This window comes from Trachurus japonicus, chromosome 17 (genome assembly GCF_045865225.1).
Source record: "Trachurus japonicus isolate A0001 chromosome 17, Traja_1.0".
Classification (NCBI taxonomy): Eukaryota; Metazoa; Chordata; class Actinopteri; order Carangiformes; family Carangidae; genus Trachurus; species Trachurus japonicus.
In genome coordinates this window covers 8,946,308-8,963,678 of record NC_140923.1, presented here as the reverse complement: position 1 = coordinate 8,963,678, position 17,371 = coordinate 8,946,308, and the positions used below count along the sequence as shown (strand labels likewise).

At 41.6% G+C, this 17,371-nt stretch overlaps 1 protein-coding gene across 3 annotated transcripts in view; it reads right to left on the bottom strand.

The window, feature by feature from the left end:
- Positions 1-483: 483 nt before the first annotated feature.
- Positions 484-17,371, bottom strand: part of LOC146970084 (enhancer of polycomb homolog 1-like) — a 56,744-nt gene continuing 39,856 nt past the window's right edge. For 2 of the 3 annotated variants that reach the window (XM_085803924.1, XM_085803923.1), the window contains exons 8-14: positions 16,788-16,877; positions 15,725-15,873; positions 14,848-15,323; positions 9,188-9,309; positions 7,906-8,044; positions 5,844-6,195; positions 484-2,750 (exon numbers count right to left, since the gene is read on the bottom strand). In XM_085803924.1, coding sequence (XP_085660050.1) covers positions 2,678-2,750; positions 5,844-6,195; positions 7,906-8,044; positions 9,188-9,309; positions 14,848-15,323; positions 15,725-15,873; positions 16,788-16,877 — 1,401 coding nt within the window. In that variant the 3' untranslated portion in view covers positions 484-2,677. The remainder of the gene's footprint in view (positions 2,751-5,843; positions 6,196-7,905; positions 8,045-9,187; positions 9,310-14,847; positions 15,324-15,724; positions 15,874-16,787; positions 16,878-17,371) is intronic. The other variant, XM_085803925.1, reaches the window with a different exon arrangement.

Here is a 17,371-nt window from a genome sequence, read left to right as displayed (position 1 = left end):
GTTGGCCACTCCTATTGAAAGTAGATACACTCCCTCTCGTCACTCGTTTTATTCTTAAACTGACTTTAAAAAGACAGAAGTTTGTATAACATTCTCCATGAGGTGAACACATGAACTCTTCTAGCAGGTGTAGATCAAAGATAATCAGCTCTCCAATACGTTTTCCACAGGACGAGACGCATGACGAAGCCTTAAGTCGTTAAATATCAAACTGAGAGCGTTGATTTTCGCTTATTTTAAATTTATTTTTCCTTCCCCCCAGGATTCATGTGATTGTTAAATGATGAAGTTCAGTTTGTGGAGTCGAAGCTGCAACTGAACCTACGACAGACAAACTGAACCCAACACACACACACACACACACACACACACACACACACACACACACACACGACTGTGCTGCATTCAAGGTCATTCCACTTTACGACACGTTTAAAAGACAAAAAAGACGACAAAGAACGAGACGTGCTGGTCAAAAACACATAATGCCCTGGATTTTTATTTCATTTTGTGACAGTTTCAAGAGGATTCTTAGTCTTTCCCATGAGAGTGTGTGTGTGTGTGTGTGGATATATATATATATATATGTGTGTATGTGTGTGCATATGTTTTTGAATGTATGTGTGTGTGTGTGGTGGAAGAGACTACAAAAAGAAAACAAAACAAAAACTCATGAATCAACTGGGCCACTGGAATGGGCATTGGGATTGTGGTACAGACAAAGAAAAACTACAAGTAGCCTTGTTCAGTACCAAACTCTTCACAGAAGAGACTGATTTTTTTTTCTTAAACTTGTTTTTTTAAGGTTTTTTTTTAAGGTTTTTTAAATATTTTTTCCCAAATGAAGGCACCCGATAACTTTGTGGTTCATGGCCTTTCAGCCTTCTGGAGAGTTTTTAAAAGTAGAGAAAATGATCTTTATTTCATTGTTTTTTTCTTCAATTAATACATGTTTCCTTCTTATTATGTAGAAGCTGGAATGATAATAAATGTCAGTTACTGCATTTGCATTTTTTTTTTTTTGTAAAACTCCCTTATATTTTCTGTGTTTTCTTTTTTTATCTTTAGATCAACAAGTAACAAAAGAATGAAGTCTTTTGTGAGGAAATTTAAAATTAAAAAAGTGGGCGATACAAAAATATTTATTTAAAAAAAAAAACAATGATAAGGGGAGAAGGAGGAGGAGGTGGTGGTGGTGTGTTCGGTGTTCGGGGGGGGGATTATTTATCTTTTTTTTAGAGAAAACAAAACTAAAAAAATAAAGGAAATGAAGCCGTCTGGTGCAGAAAAACCAGACGGAGAAATCATACAAAAAGCAGCATCAATCAATAAAAAAACTGAAAAAAAATTATTTAGTGCTTAGATAAGTCAGAAGCAGCAAAGTCTTCTGGGAAAGAGTCGTCATCCCCATTGTTTTGTTACTTGTCTCAGGAATAATAATAATAATAATAATAATAATAATAATATAGGTATGGAAGAGCTCTGTGGAAACTGACAAACTGATGCCTCCAGAAAACTAATTCACACCCGTCGTCATCACCATCATCATCATTTTCATTGTCTTCTACTATTATTACTGCCCTGCTGCGCCTCAATCTGTATAAAAAAGCATGTCGGCCATGTTCACAACCCCCCCCCCCCCCAACCCCGAAAAAGAATAGAAAATAAAAAAAAAATACAGAGTTGTGTTGTTTTTTTTCTTTCTTTTCAATCTAGCTAAACACTGACTACAGCACAGGGAACCGGTGAGGGGTACAGTGTATAAAAAAAAGCATCATAAAATTTTTAAAAAAATAAAATAAAATAATCAGGAACGCAAAAAAAAAAAGAAAAGAAAAGAAAAGGAAAAATAAACCCCTTTTGTAAACACGGCACAATAAATAGATCAAACAGCAGGTTCTGCACCATGCATGTGATGACATACATTTTTTTTCTCCTCACACCGACCTCACACTCGCACCAGTTGCAGTTTGTCCTTTTCTCTTTTTAATTTTGATTTTTTTTTCTCTTGTTTTTTTTTTTCTTTCTTTCTTCTTCAATATCTCGAGTGCAAAACATCACAAATGAACAATTCTGTATTCAAGTAATGTTATATACAAGAACAGGGGAGGGGAAGGGAGGGAAGGGGGGGGGGGGTGGGGGTTGGTGTGTAGAGGGGGAGGAAGGGAGGGAGGGAGGGAGGGAGGGGGAGGTATTACAAATATGCAGTACTGTACATATAATTGCCATATTAAGAATTTACAGACGATCTCTTATTAACAGTAACAAATAGGGGGGGTAGGAAATAGGTGTTTGTGTGTGTCTGTGTGTGTCTGTGTGTGTGTAAGGGTGGGGGGGGGAAAGGGAGAAAGAGAAAAAAAGAAAAAGAAAAAGAAAAAAAAAATTGTACGAGACGAGCATTGCAATTAAGTCCCAAAACAGTTGCCATGGAAACCCAGCCTTGCGCCATGCTCATTCTGCTGCCACCACTTTGCATTCATGACTAAACAAACGATGCATAGCACCTAAAAAAAAATTATAATTATAAAACAAAATAAAAAAATAACAACCACAATAACAGTAACAACAATAACAACGACAACGACAATAGTAGCAACAACAACGGAAACAAAAAAAACAACCCCCCGACAACAGAAGGAGTCACGTGTCCTGTCCCTCCGCGCTGCGTTCAGGGACGCTACGTAACCTCCATGGCCACTGTGTTCTCTGATAGACTGTTCAGTGCTGGCTTGTCTTGTTCGTGATTCTCCCTGAGGACAAAGACACACAATACAGACTTATTAATGTAACACAACATAACAACCTGGACTGTCATTAATAATAACTTAAAGGGATAGTTCAACATTTTGGCAACTTGTCCCATTGCCATAATAATCGCTATAGTCATAGCAGTAGGTTTGTTACCTTTAATTGTCGGTGCAAGCTGGTTTTTTTTCACCACACTATGAGATAATAACACAACGTTACCACACAGAGTTGTTTTAGAGGGAAATACAGAGACTGTTGATGAAAAACTGTCCCTGAAGGCAACGTGCATCAGTGGTTTTACATGAATTTCCCTCTAAAACAACTCTGTGTGGTAACGTTGTGTTATTATCTCATAGCGTGGTGAATGTGCAGCTCACAACTTGTCCACCAGAGCGTTGTGGAGTTGTTGGATTGTGTATTTGATGAGTATATGATGAGGGAAACCAAGAAATCCCATAATGAGCCTCCGTAGCGTAGCTCTGAGCAGCTCACGGCTCTGCTCCGCCGTTCTAAAAACAGCTTGCACCGACAATTAAAGGTAACGAACCTACTGCTATGACTATAGGGGTTATGGCAATGGGCCAATTTGACAAAATGTTGAACTATCCCTTTAAACTTATTTAAAAAGAGTGTTTGATTTTACGCAGGTTTTTGATCGGTCAGAAAAAGACCGAGGCTGTGGATGTTTCTACAGAGACTGAGGATCTCTACATGAGGACTCAAATATAACTTTCTGTTATTTTATACTTTTACTCCACTATGACTGGTGTCATGAAAAGATTTTACAAAACAAATATCTCATCAGTGCAAACAGGGATGTTTGTGTTACTACGGCATGTCGCACATTTCTTATTTCACTGGTTAAACTTCCCTCGTTTCTTCATTTCCCTCTATTTTGTCGTCTTCTCTGCACTGTCTTCTGTTATTTTATAATAATTACAAAAAAAACCCAAAAATGTGTATTGAACAAAAGTCCCCGTCTGTCTGCTCTCTCTCATGTTTCACCTCTTCTTCCTTCCTTCCTCTGCACCGTCTGGGCTTGTTTTGCTCAATCCTCTTTTCTTTTTTTCTTTTTGCCAGATGTTTGTCCTTGTGGTGATGTCATGACACATCTGCTCGACCAGTTGTGATCAGCAACGCAGCCAAAAAAACCCAACAGTACAATTTAATTTCATCACGGGACGACGATCAATCGTTAACATCTATCAAAGTGACACCTGTTCTGTTGTTTTAGGTTATCAGCCTGGTTCTAACAAACACTCATGATATTAACTAGTTTAGTGAATGTTTATATAAAACCTTTCCTGCGTGTCATCCCCCTCTCTGCCTCCCCCTTTCCTGTCTCTCTCCACTGTACTGGCAAATAAAGGCATGAAAAAGTCCCAAAAACAAAAAACTTCTGATAAATCTAAAATATTTATTCATTTTTACATGTAAACTTTTTCTATTTTAGCCTGTTAGTTATTTTTTGTTTGTTTTTTTATTGTATAACTATAGATTTTATACTTGACTTGATACTTTTTCATGTGGCTGCTATTGTGACTGATTTATTATGTAAACTTTTTATGTAAATTATTTAATGGGTTGCTGCTGATGAAATGTTTTCTTTCTTTTATATACAAATGTGTTTTTATGTAAACCAAAGACAAATTTCTGCTCGTGCATGCAAAGGTAGACAAAAAAGTATTTCTATTCTAGTACTGAGACCTGAGTACTGCAGCTTGTTCCTCATGTTTCATTGTGTGAATGACAATTAAAAATCTATCGATCGATATAAAACGTAAAGGTGAAATCCGGCGATCTGATTGGTTGTTAACCGTGGTATAATGAGCAGTTACCACGGCTACTATTCTAAAGCCTTATCACAGCGTAGGCTATCACTCCGCCTCAGGCACGTATGACTGGTATGAATGGAAGTTGTTGTCATGTATCCATGACAACGGACTGTTGCAGTCCGTAGCAACAGACAGTTGATGTTTTTAGGATGTTAAAAAATGTAGTAAAGTAGTGTAATTGACATGTTGAAGGTGAACTTTGACCTCCAGAGGGTTAACAATGGTAGAGGTTAGAGTTCTCAACGGGCCGGGCCAGCCCGACAGACCCGACTGGACCCGCGGGTTCGGGTCGAAAAAATATGAAAGTGACTCGGGTCAGGTCGGACCTCGGGCTTCCTTTTTTCCTCTCTCATAAAACACATTTATGGTGTAAATTGTTGTTTGTTCATGTGTGAGTCTCAGGCAAACATCCCACTCTGCATCTTGTGCTGCTGTGGGCAGAACCACTGAAACATTACTGCCGGTAAATGCCGACGATCCACAGCTGCAGCTGTGTGTCAACAGCACGCGCACTGGTTGGTGGATAAATCTCCACAAAGGCGCACCATTACTGCGGCGCAAATTGAATCAATTGCGCCCGCTGCCTGCTGATCAAACGGCAACTGTAGCCTACAGCAGTAGCCTACGTTAGGTCTCGTCACCGGCAGCAGCACCTCCCGCTGCAAAGAAACCACGCCGCTTTTTTTTTTTTCTTTTTCGGGCCGGGCCGGGTTCGGGTAGATGATTAATGCTGGTCTGTCGGGTTCCGTCGGGTCCGGGCTTAATAACCCGCGGGTCGGGTCGGTTCGGGTTGTAATTTTCAGGCCCGTTGAGAACTCTAGTAGAGGGGACTGAGCAGTGACAGAGGAAAAGACCAGATGCAGAGCTACTTGGAGCTAACGTCTGGAGAGGTGGGAACAGCTTTTTATTGAATAATATGTATTTCTGGTTGAATAAAACTACATGAAATGCGTATCCCTCTTTCATATTGTCATTATTGGTAACCGTTTTATAAAAGCAATCTATCACTCCAGTCCTCCAGGTGGTCTATGCTCATTCTACCACTCTAAGGGGGAACAACGCCCCTTAGAATGGTAGAATGAGCAGAGACCACGGCCTGGTGATATATTGCTTAACTATAAAATACACAGATTTATCTTTATTGATGAGTTTGTTGGAGCTTCAGTGTCTCAGAATGAAAAAAAGCACTTTATCATCATCGTTATAAATAATAAAATCATCAGTATATCAGTAACTGCTCTAACACACACACACACTCACCTGGGCACGATGTCCAGCGGCGAGGCCGACGCTGCCGTGACCTTGGGCTTCTGACAGTTGGCGGTTGCGTGCGCGAACTTTAAGGCGGATGTGGACATGGTGGCGCTCAGCGTCCGGGGGGCGTGGACGCGCTTGTTGCCGGCGGTAACACCCAGACGGAGGCTGTTGTTGTTGTTGTTGTTTCCCAGCAGGACCTGAGTGGTGGCGGTGGTGTTGTTGGCGTTGGCGTTGGCGGGGTGGGCGGTGCCGTTGTTGTTACTGGTGGAGCCGGGGTGGAGCGAGGCCGGGGGCGGGGCCGGGGCGGCGGGGGAGGGGGACGCTGTGCTCGAGAGGTGCAAGCCCTTATAAACACCTGGGGGGGGGGGGGGGAGAGGGGAGGGTCGAGATACGTACTCATTAATGATCTGATGTTTGAATAAAAACTTTAAAAGGGTTAGGTCAACATTTTATCAAATTGGCCCATTGCCATAATCCCTATAGTCATAGCAGTAGGTTCGTTACCTTTAATTGTCGGTGCAAGCTGTTTTTAGAACGGCGGAGCAGAGCCGTGAGCTGCTCAGAGCTACGCTACCTATGGAGGCTCATTAAAATACAGAGACTGCTTGATGAAAAACTGTCCCTGAAGGCAACGTGCATCAGCGGTTTTGCATGAATTTCCCTCTAAAACAACTCTGTGTGGTAACGTTGTGTTATTATCTCATAGCGTGGTGAATGTGCAGCTCACAACTTGTCCACCAGAGCGTTGTGGAGTTGTTGGATTGTGTATTTGATGAGTTTGATGACCAAGAAATCCCATAATGAGCCTCCGTAGCGTAGCTCTGAGCAGCTCACGGCTCTGCTCCGCCGTTCTAAAAATAGCTTGCACCGACAATTAAAGGTAACGAACCTACTGCTATGACTATAGGGATTATGGCAATGGGCCAATTTGCCAACATGTTGAACTATCCCTTTAAAAAATACTGTTCAATTCAGTTTGATCTTTGATTCTTTTATAAACCAAAACAAACTAACTTTTTCTTCAGCTTTAAAACTGGTGTTGAACCAACTCAAGTCTCTGCAGGAGGTCGTTTAACCCAGAGAACAAAAACACTCTTTTAGTTTTCTGCACTTTCATCTGTTTGCATCTGCAGAATAATCTCAAATTAAATCCCATCCAGTCACTTTCCCCTCTCAGTTGATCTGCTGCAGGTTTTTGTTCTTTCTCTTTCTGCTTTTGTGCTGTTATCTGCTCTCTTGGGTGCACTGCATTATGGGTAATTACCTTACCGCCATCGTTCGTTCTCTTTGTCTGTTTTTTTTTTTAGTGTCACCGTGTTGTGTTGCTAACACTTAATGGGGTGAAGTGCACTCCAAAATTGCCGAGAGCTTTTGGTTTTTCTATCACTTTCACTCTGCTGCTGCTGGATTCGTTTTAGTTTTCACACCTAACTGACTAACAATCAGAGGGGGAAATAAAAAAGTAGAAATATAAACTAAATCAGGGTTTATACAGGAATCTTGAAGTTAATTCTAAAACCTTTTGAAGACTTTTTCAAGATCTTCTCAATATTTTTCAATACCCCACTGCCACTTCAAGCTGTAACCATTTACATCAGTGACACTTTTAACTGAACAGTTTTAGTTTGTGATAAAGACTATAGACCACTATGATACAACAGAATTCAAAATAGGCTGGGATAAGAAATTAAAGACAAAGTTTATCCAAAAAACAAAACAAAAAAAACATTGCTCCACTCAAAAACCAAAAACAACAATCTTCGTTTCTTTTTCATGTACCAGTTCATCTTTGTTCTTTAATAAAATGAATAAATTCACACACTTCTGCAATGTTTTTTAGGACTCAAACTCTTGGACAGCTAATTCTGAAAAAATACCTTCAATATTTAAGACTTTATAAAGTCGTGAAAAGACTTTTTAATACTTTTTAAGGGTCTTACTTTTCCCAAAATTGATTTATCACCTTTTAATACTTTTCAAGACCCTGCGGATACCCTGTAAATAATTAATAGTGTGTTGTGTGTGTGTGTGTGTGTGTGTGTGTGTGTGTGTGTGTGTGTGGTACCTGAGGGGGAGAGGACGCCATTGACTCCGCCTCCCAGGGCTTGCTCCTCCTTGGTTTTCAGACACAGCAGCTGGTCGGCGGTGACGAGGGCCGAGGCGGCGAACTGAGCGCTGGCCTGATCCAACGTGTTCGCCAGGCTCTGGAGGAGGAGAGGAGGAGAGAGAGAAGAGAGTGAGTGATGGAGGAGAGAGGAGAGGAGGGCTGGGAATCTTTTACCATCTCACGATTCCATTCTGATTTTTGGGGCTACGATTCGATTCAAAATCAATTTTCGATTCAAAGCGATTAGATTCCTAATGATTTCTGCTTCAGTCTGTCGGTGTGAAAGGATCCTCATGATCTACTCCAGTCTGCTTTACAAGACAGAATGACTAAAGTGTCTTTTTCACATTTATTGAGTTTTAAACATTTATCCATGCTAAGATGGAATTATTGAAATTGTTGCATAAAAGCAATATCACATATTGCTTAAAGCAGAAGTAAGTGATATATTTGTGTTAATCTAAGTCTTAAATAGTTGTATCTTCCGACAGCAATCACTTCTATAGAGTGTTTGGTCTGAAACACGGGTCTGTCAGTCACTCTGCTCTGCTCTGAGCCCAGGAGAAAACTTTCCTTGTATCCTACAGTTTTTATCCAATGAGGAGAGAGAACGGCATAAAGGGGCAGTCCTCTCTGTGTGTGCAGCCAAGGGATGCGCCTGAATGTGGTGACGTAGGGACGAGGACCAATAGATCCATGACGAGGGCGGGGGCTGCTAACTCCATCGGCTGACAAGACGTTATGGTGCGTTCAAGGCAACCCGTAACTGGTGTTTTTCCGACCTGTGAAGTCGTACCAGTTCGATCTGGTACGAGTTCACGGGTCAGAAGTTACGAGTGGCCGTTATAGTGACTTTCACCGGTAAAACAGGTCGGAGAAACACGAGTGGGTTGCCTGGAACGCTACAAAGTCGTAAGTCGTGACTTGAAGCTGTAATTTACGGTTTCAAAAGCCTGCCTGGAACGCAGCATTAGCCAAAACCACCGGATCGCTTACTTCTGCTTTAAGTAACAAAATTAAAAGTGCCTCTTTATTAAAAAAAATTGTGCAGTTAAACATGCTGCCTTTTAAATTCTAAGGAAATGGAGGCCGACAGCAGCAGATTTGTTTCATTTTTTAAAATCGACATTTTATATCGATTCTGAATCGTATTAAATGAGAACTGTGATTCTTTATGTGAATGGATTTTTTTGGCCCAGGCCTAGAGGAGAGCGGACAGATGCAGCTGCAGGATACTGACCACTGTGCTGTTGGCAGTGGTGGTGCTGTTGGCTTGCTGTTGCAGCTGGATCTGCTCCAGCTGCTGTTTCTGCATCAGGGCCAGCTGCTCCTGATGCTGCTGGTACTGTTCGGCTGTGAGAGCTGACAGGGACAGACAGAGAGAGACAGAGACAGAGAGAGAGAAAGGTGTGTTACAAAACCTGGAAACTGATTCACACACACACACATTCAAAAACATGAGGACGATACACGTGCAGAAACATCTTCATCTACAGCAGATACATGAAGATTAAGTTCACAGACACAAATCTCATCACTGTGATGCACAGAGCTCCAACCCACTCAGCCATTCATCAACCAACACATCATGTAATTATATGAATCATATGAAATTAGGGATGCATGATAACTATCGGTGCAGAGAATTATCGGCCACAAATGATGATCCAAAACACAGATTTGACTTCATTTTGCTCATTTTCAGTCCGTTTGCTCAACTAAGTTGATTTGAAACAACAATAAATGTAGATTTTTGAAGAGTGATAACTGTTTTTGTCATGTTATATTTTTGTATCTTTGTTATTTAATCTTTACTCGCTTCGTCTTAGCCTTTCTTAACCCCAGGTGTGGATATAAACTATTAAAACATGTTATTGGTTTGACATCATTGGTTTATATGATTGTGTATTTTTACAACTTTAGAGGAAATTTGTATCATAATGCAGAGGGTTACAGAGTTGTCTCTTGCCTGTAGTTACCTTTTCTCCTTGATAAACCACTTGTACGCAGTTGGACGTGCTGAGAAGTTTTGTTTAAAACAGTAATTGTTGAGGGGTGGGAGGTTCTGCAAGCACAATTTCCGTTTAATCTAGGCAACATGTGTGTATTGTTGTCAGTCAAGTGTGAATATGGGTTGGTCAAATAACTTTATTTGAACTAGAAATGACAGGGCCAGCTGTATGAATGTTTGTTTACCCTTTTATGAAAAAACTATACAACACATGTTTAAAAAAAATGTTAGTGGTTATCAGTTATGAGAAGCAGGAAGTGATCAGTTATTGGCATCGATGGAGGAAAAAAAACAGTTATCGTGCATCTGTAATTCAGAAATTTTATTTAATAGGATAAACCCCTTGAGAGGAATCCTCTCGTTTTCGAGGGGGTCCTAATATAACAGAAATAATTGTTTCCAGTTTCTCCTCTGTGATTGGTTCAGACGTGAGGAAGCAGCAGCAGATTTAACCAGCTGCTGGTCTCGTCCCTCAGTCAGTTACAGTAAAACCTTTAGGTTCTTCACAAACTACAACTCCTACTGCAGCTCAGAAAAGCTCAGTCCATGTCACTGAAACACTGACTGATGCACGATGAGAAGAACAAGTTGTTTCTCTCTTGTGCTTTTTTCCCCCCTTCCCTATACTGTGCACAGGACTGTAGTCTAATTGAATTGCCTGTTTGAACTATTGTAATAATAGTGCAGGTGAACATCCTGAAGAAGGCTGAATGAAGCTGGTAGTTGACGGACGACGAGGAGAAGTACCGATTACTTCACTTGGATTTCCTCCTGCACTTCAACTGAGCTGTAACTTGGTTTAAAGGACAGACAGAGATCTCACTGAGCTGCAGCTAAACTCATCTGTTCCACATGGTACGACTCTGATTTCTCCACATTGCGTTTATGTGTCTTTAAAGTGATAGTATCATTTTTTTTTAAAGTGGGGTCGTATGATCTACAAATAGCCCCTAAGTACTTTAATTGCAGTAGAAGACTCTCTGCACTCCTCCCGTTAGCAACGCCAGCCCATAATAGCCCTGCCCAGAGATTTACAACATACAGTGTTGTGAACAGACCCAAAGAAACGGCCTATTTTCACGGCCTAAAAGAGGTTTTACCTGAAAAAAAATACACAGTTCCATTGTTGGCTATAATATAATTTTTTCCAGCCCTTCAAAGTGCAGGAAAAACACAGTTTTTATTTGGACCTAACCAACTGCTGATCGGCGGGCGCCAACCCTGGGCGGAGGGATACGTGAGTTGGTTAGGTCCAAATAAAAACTGTGTTTTTCCTGCACTTTGAAGGGCTGGAAAAAATTATATTATAGTGAACAATGAACTGTGTATTTCTTTTTTCAGGTAAAACCTCTTTTAGGCCGTGAAAATAGGCCGTTTCTTTGGGTCTGTTCACAACACTGTATGTTGTAAATCCCTGGGCAGGGCTATTATGGGCTGGCGTTGCTAACGGGAGGAGTGCAGAGAGTCTTCTACTACAATTAAAGTACTTAGGGGCTATTTGTAGATCATACAACCACACTTTAAAAAAAAGCTACTATCCCTTTAAAACAGTGACTAACGAGCTCTTCCTACGTCTTCTATTGCCCAGTGTAACGCTGCCTCAGTGTCATATTGATCTGTTTATTCCCTGTGGGTCACACTGTGGTTTTTTCCCTCTTCATTATGAACAGTCGCAGCTCGTCCTCGACGACCACGACTCATTTAATCTAAACACTGAATCTATTCATTAGAAAACCTCCATCGCTGCTGCTCTGCTCTTCTCTCTGCTCCTCCTCCTCTTTCATGCAGGCTAATCCATTTTTACAAGAGCAAATCAATACACACTCATGCACATCAATACACACACACACACACACACACACACACACACACACAGCTCTAGTAAAGGGCTTGTCGTGACATCAAGACATCCTCACACACACCGACACCACAGGGACCAACGCTCTATACACACACACACACACTTTGATTAACTCTGTGCATCTCATGAATTCATTTATCAAACATTGTTTTAATTGACACCCTGTGGACTGGGAGGGGGGGGGGATGCTGTGTGAATGCTGTGTGAATGCCAACAGGAGGACGGAGCAGAGACCAGTTAATGAAATCCCAATGAACAAGTGGAAATGATCACAACAGACTGTGTGTAACCCTTTATAATAAGTAAAACACTATTAAACATGAATAAATACTGAATTCTTCATTTATAAACACATGAAAACTCATTAGTATGTAGTTTATAAACACAGTTAGTGCTTATCAATGACGAGTAAAACATTTTCAACTGTGTTTATAAACTACATACTAATGAGTATTCATGTGTTACAAATGATGAATTCAGTATTTAAAGTCCCAGTATGTAACTTATTTGTCTTTTTATGATCAAAAATCAAACCTGTCTTTCATAAATCCGTATTTGACTGAAGGTGAATCACAGCTGCATCCAAAGTAAAGCTTTCTGGTTCCTTAGAATGAGTTGTTACAAGTCGTTACAAATACATAAGTGGGCGACGCACTGAACCGAGGCGGCCATGTTGCATCCTGACCGTAGGTAACCACGGAAACGGCCTGTTAAAACCGTCACCACTGTGTAGTGTGAGGAAGGACGGAGGCACCGGTGTTGCATTCAGGTGCAGTCAGGCAGACGGCCGTCGGCAAACCAACCGGACGTCATTTTACTCCACCAGAGAAAGACAAAGGTAAAACAATACCACATCACCATGACAACATGTTGTCACGGACACCACTTGTTTACATAGACGCTTGTTTATCCTGTTACATGCAGCGTCTGTTGTCTGTCTGACGTCTGCCCCATTTCACGTGAATGCAGCATCAAGAATACGTTCAGATATGCAACCGCACCGCTAGATGGGGGGAATTCCTACATACTGTACCTTTAAAGACCCACTCCCATGAAAATCATGTTTTTTGTGCTTTTCACGTGTTCCTGTGGCATTTTTCTTGTGTTAGAGCCAGGACATATCAGCAGAAAAGGAAGTGCAAAATTGCATTTCTGAGTTTTTCTGCCTTCAAACTGCTGTGAACCAACGGCAGACGCAAACTGGCCGTTTCAGGGAGACTGGAGCTGACGTGTCACAGCTCCAGGGGAGGGCACTATACTATACTACTACTACTAGTACTACTACTACTGTATACTACTACTATACTACTACTTACCCAGGGGGCAAAATCCCAGTTTTTTGAAAAACGGACACGGAGCGTTGTAAAAGGTTTGACACCAGAAATGATCTGTAGGAACTTGAAGGATTAAAACCTGGGTGGACAACCTGGTCAACTAGCTGCTGGAAAGCTACAGGGGCCAAAACCCCTTTCTTGGGTCATTTTGCTGGCGAAATGATGTAAATGCAAATATTTAGGTACTACAATGGCATAAATAGTCATACAACTATAAAATTTGGCAGAGAGTATCTTGACACATAGGGAGAGGCAAGAAAAGAAGATTCTGGGGTTTGTTGTAACTCGATTTTAAGATATCACCCTCAACATCCCAAAAAAGACCAAAAAAAGTATTGTTCGCCTGACAAATTCTCATGGAAATTATTATTTTTCAGCACTTTATGGAGAATATCTATGCTTAACATGTATATAGAAAATTTCCTTAATTCATAAACTTCCATTTGAGTCCCAGATAGCCTTTCTATCTCAAAAGCCCCACTTGCTGTGGCCAACGGTCTTCTCTATCTATCTGTTCACTTTGGGGAGACCAGAAATAGAATGGTTTCTGATCAGGCCAGTTAACATGTAGTTTTTCACAATAGGTGTTGCATTGTTTGGAGACAGCCTGTAGCTTTCCAGTAGCTAGTAGAAAGGCTATCTAGGATTCAAATGGAAGCTTATGAATTAAGGAAATTTTCTATATACATGTTAAGCATAGATATTCTCCATAAAGTGCTGAAAAATAATAATTTCCATGAGAATTTGTCAGGCGAACAGTACTTTTTTTTGTCTTTTTTTGGGATGTTGAGGGTGATATCTTAAAATCGAGTTGCAACAAACCCCAGAATCTTTTTTTCCTGCCTCCCCCTATGTGTCAAGATACTCTCTGCCAAATTTTATAGTTGTATGACTATTTATGCCATTGTAGTACCTAAATATTTGCATTTACATCATTTCGCCAGCAAAATGACCCAAGAAAGGGGTTTTGGCCCCCTGCAGCTTTCCAGCAGCTAGTTGACCGGGTTGTCCACCCAGGTTTTAATCCTTGAAGTTCCTAGATATCATTTCTGGTGTCAAACCTTTTACAACGCTCCGTGTCCGTTTTTTTGCTTTGCCCCCTGGGTAACTATACTAGTGCTACAAGCTCCCGCCCCGCTCTGCATCTGGTTCAGAGCTGAAAGGCTTGCCAGCTCGCTGTAGCTGTCTAGGTTTAACAGGTGTAGCTCACCTGGTAGAGCAGCTTGCACCGTGAGCAAGGACTATGCTCCAGTCTGGGATCGAATCCCAGTGTGGAGTTTTACGCTAAACGCTCTGAATCTGTAATTGTACAATGTCCAGCTGTCAGCGAGCGGGGGGATGGGGTGGTTGGGCGGGTGCAGAGCAGTGCAGCCCCCCCCCCCACCCCCTCCAGAGGTGCATTGCTAATGAGCTGCTGCTGTGCAGAAGGAGAGCCCTGGGAAATGGCTCAGGTTTTGTGATTTTGGCTAAAAACTTCATAATCACAATTTAAAGACCACAGAGAATGTTTTAAAATAACCAGAAATGGTGGCGGGAGGGAGGGAGGGAGGGAGGGGGGGAGGGAGGGGGGGGGACTTTAACAATACTGTTTAAATAGCTCGTAATGGAAGCGGAGAGTCTGATGAACCAGTGAAACCAGCCGAGTCCGAGAGCATCGTCAGTGTGTGGCGGCGGCGGCGGCGGCGGCGTCTTACCAGCGATGGGCGAGGGCGCCGGGACGACCCTCCCCGGGCGGTGAAGCTGCCCCGCGGCCAGCGAGGCCGAGGCCGCGGCCGGGCGCTTCAGGCAGCGACTCAACCTCCTGAAGAGCGGGTGGGCGTTATCCAGCTCGTGTAGTGGTAGTGTCCGTGGTCTAAAGTGCCTCCACCGGCACGACTTTATATTCAACAGTATCTGACTGAGGTCCGTGGAAGAGGGGGATGACGACGAGGAGGAAAGAGAGGAGGAGAAGGAGGAGAAGGAGGAACTTCTGTCCGAGGTATTTGTTTCTGAGGTACTGGCTAACTTGTCGACGGCCGGCGAGCTTCGTGAAGCAGCTGTGGGAGGAGGAGGAGCGGGGAGCGGCGGAGCAGGAGCAGGAGAGGAGGAGGGGAGAGGCAGGTCCAGCGGCTCTGCATCCAGTCGCTGGAAAACGTTGTCATAGTCCGTGTGAGCCCGGTCCAGCAGCACCCTGACCACGGAGAGAGAGAGAGAGAAACAGAGAGGAGGGGGTCAGGAAATAGTTTCTATCTGAGGCCGACTTACAGCTAATAAACCAGATTATCATGGAAAAGTTTATTTATGTCAGTAATTCAATTCAGAAAGTGAAACTAATACATTATATAGATCCATTACACACAGAATGAAACGTTTCATGTCTTTATTTATTTAATTTATTTTATTATAATGATTATGACCTACATTTAATGAAAACTGAAAATTCAGGATCTCCAAAAATTTTGATTTTTTTTTTTTTTACAAAAGACCAATTTCAAAAAGCATTTTTAGAATGGAAATGTTGGCCATCTGAAAAGTATGTTCGTCTATATAGTGATAACAAAATTAGAAACAGTAAACAGGAAGTGGACCGACCTGCCGCCTCGTCCCACGCGTCGCCGGGCCATGCCCAGGCATCGCCGCGGCAACGTGAGCGTGGTGAGACTGTAGCGAAAGCGAGCTTCTGCCAAACCGCCGTCCCAGGGACCGCACCAGGGCCAGCTGCACACACGGTCCTGATGAGCCTGCAGGAAGAAACAATCAATCATTTCATTCATTCCTACCTTTAGTCTAGTTTTTATTTGATTATACTGTTTTCTCTCTTTTTCCAGTACTTTCTTTTATTTCTTGCTTTTAATTGTATGTTTAATGTTTCCAATTTTTACTATTTTGCGTTTTCTTTTTTCTCCCGTTTCCAGTTCTTATTAGTCAGGTTTCCATCCAAATGTATCGAAACTTTTGAGAGAATTTTGTCAAAATGCGCAAAAAGAAAATGCAAATTTATGCCCGTTTTCATTCGCAGATTGGGGATCTGAACAGTTACTTTCTCGCATGAAAAAATATTGAAACTTAATGAAGTGACGTAATAACAACAACAACAACGTTACAGCGAGAAATAAAACAGCTTTTCGCCTGTTTTACAGCTGTAGCCTATATGCCACTGCATTCTGGGAAACCTGTTTACTGTATACTGCGGTGTGAACGGTGTCGGTCGTTGTTTATTCGCAAAACCTGTTTCCATAGCAAAAAGTTGCATTTTCCCTGACAAATTCACCCCCTCCAAGTGTAAAAACTTTGAATTTCTTGCGTTTTCATTCAAGTTTTTTTTTCCTGCAAATTTTGAAAATACGAATAAGAATAATTAATATGTAGTTTTTATGTAAAGCACATTGAGCTGCCCCTTGGTATGAAATGTGCTGTATAAATTAAGCTGCCTTGCCTTTCCTTCCTGTGATACCTGCAGCAGGTGATTGGCTGCTTCTGATCCAGGTAAAAACATATTTGTTTTAGTTTGTTTAAAAAAAACACAGTTGGAAGATAAATTTTGCAGCCGAAACATGACTGCATCTGTTCATCGTTTAAAAAGATGGTAACTATTATCGATCATTCCTCCCATAACTCCGCCCATGGTTTACATAATTAACCCCTGACTACTTACAGCGTAGTACTGGCAGCCGGCCTTCCTGCGAAAGGCGTAGGCACCGTCCGGGTCGTTCTCCTCCTCTGCTTCTGATGAGCCTGAGTGCAGCTGTGGACACGACAAGGAAGAAAAACGGAAATGTTGTTTTAAAACTGTAACCTCTGGTTTCTGAGTGCATTTATTATAAAAGCTGAAGGTTAAAGGATAACGTGGAGAAGGTTTAGTGAAGCTGCAGAGATGTAAAAGAAATATAATCTGACTTTCTATCCAACATGTTGCTGTGCACCGTCGCTCTGTTCTGTAAAAACTGGACATTTTCTACCTGAAGTTTATCAATTTAAGACAAAAACACCGTTCACAGCTCCATCACATTCTTGTTCCTGAGTGATCTTAAGATGTAAGAGCCAACAACATGGTTGCTTTTATCAGTTTCTCTGCAATTAAATCTGTCTGTTCACAATCTCAGTGATCAATTAATTAGTTTTCTCAAATTCTTTGAGCTTGGAAATCAGTGAATCTCACTAAATCTGTTAAAAAAAACACAGTTTCAGAATCATGTTTACTAGAATTAATGGCAAAGATAAAGCACAAGAATATGCAAA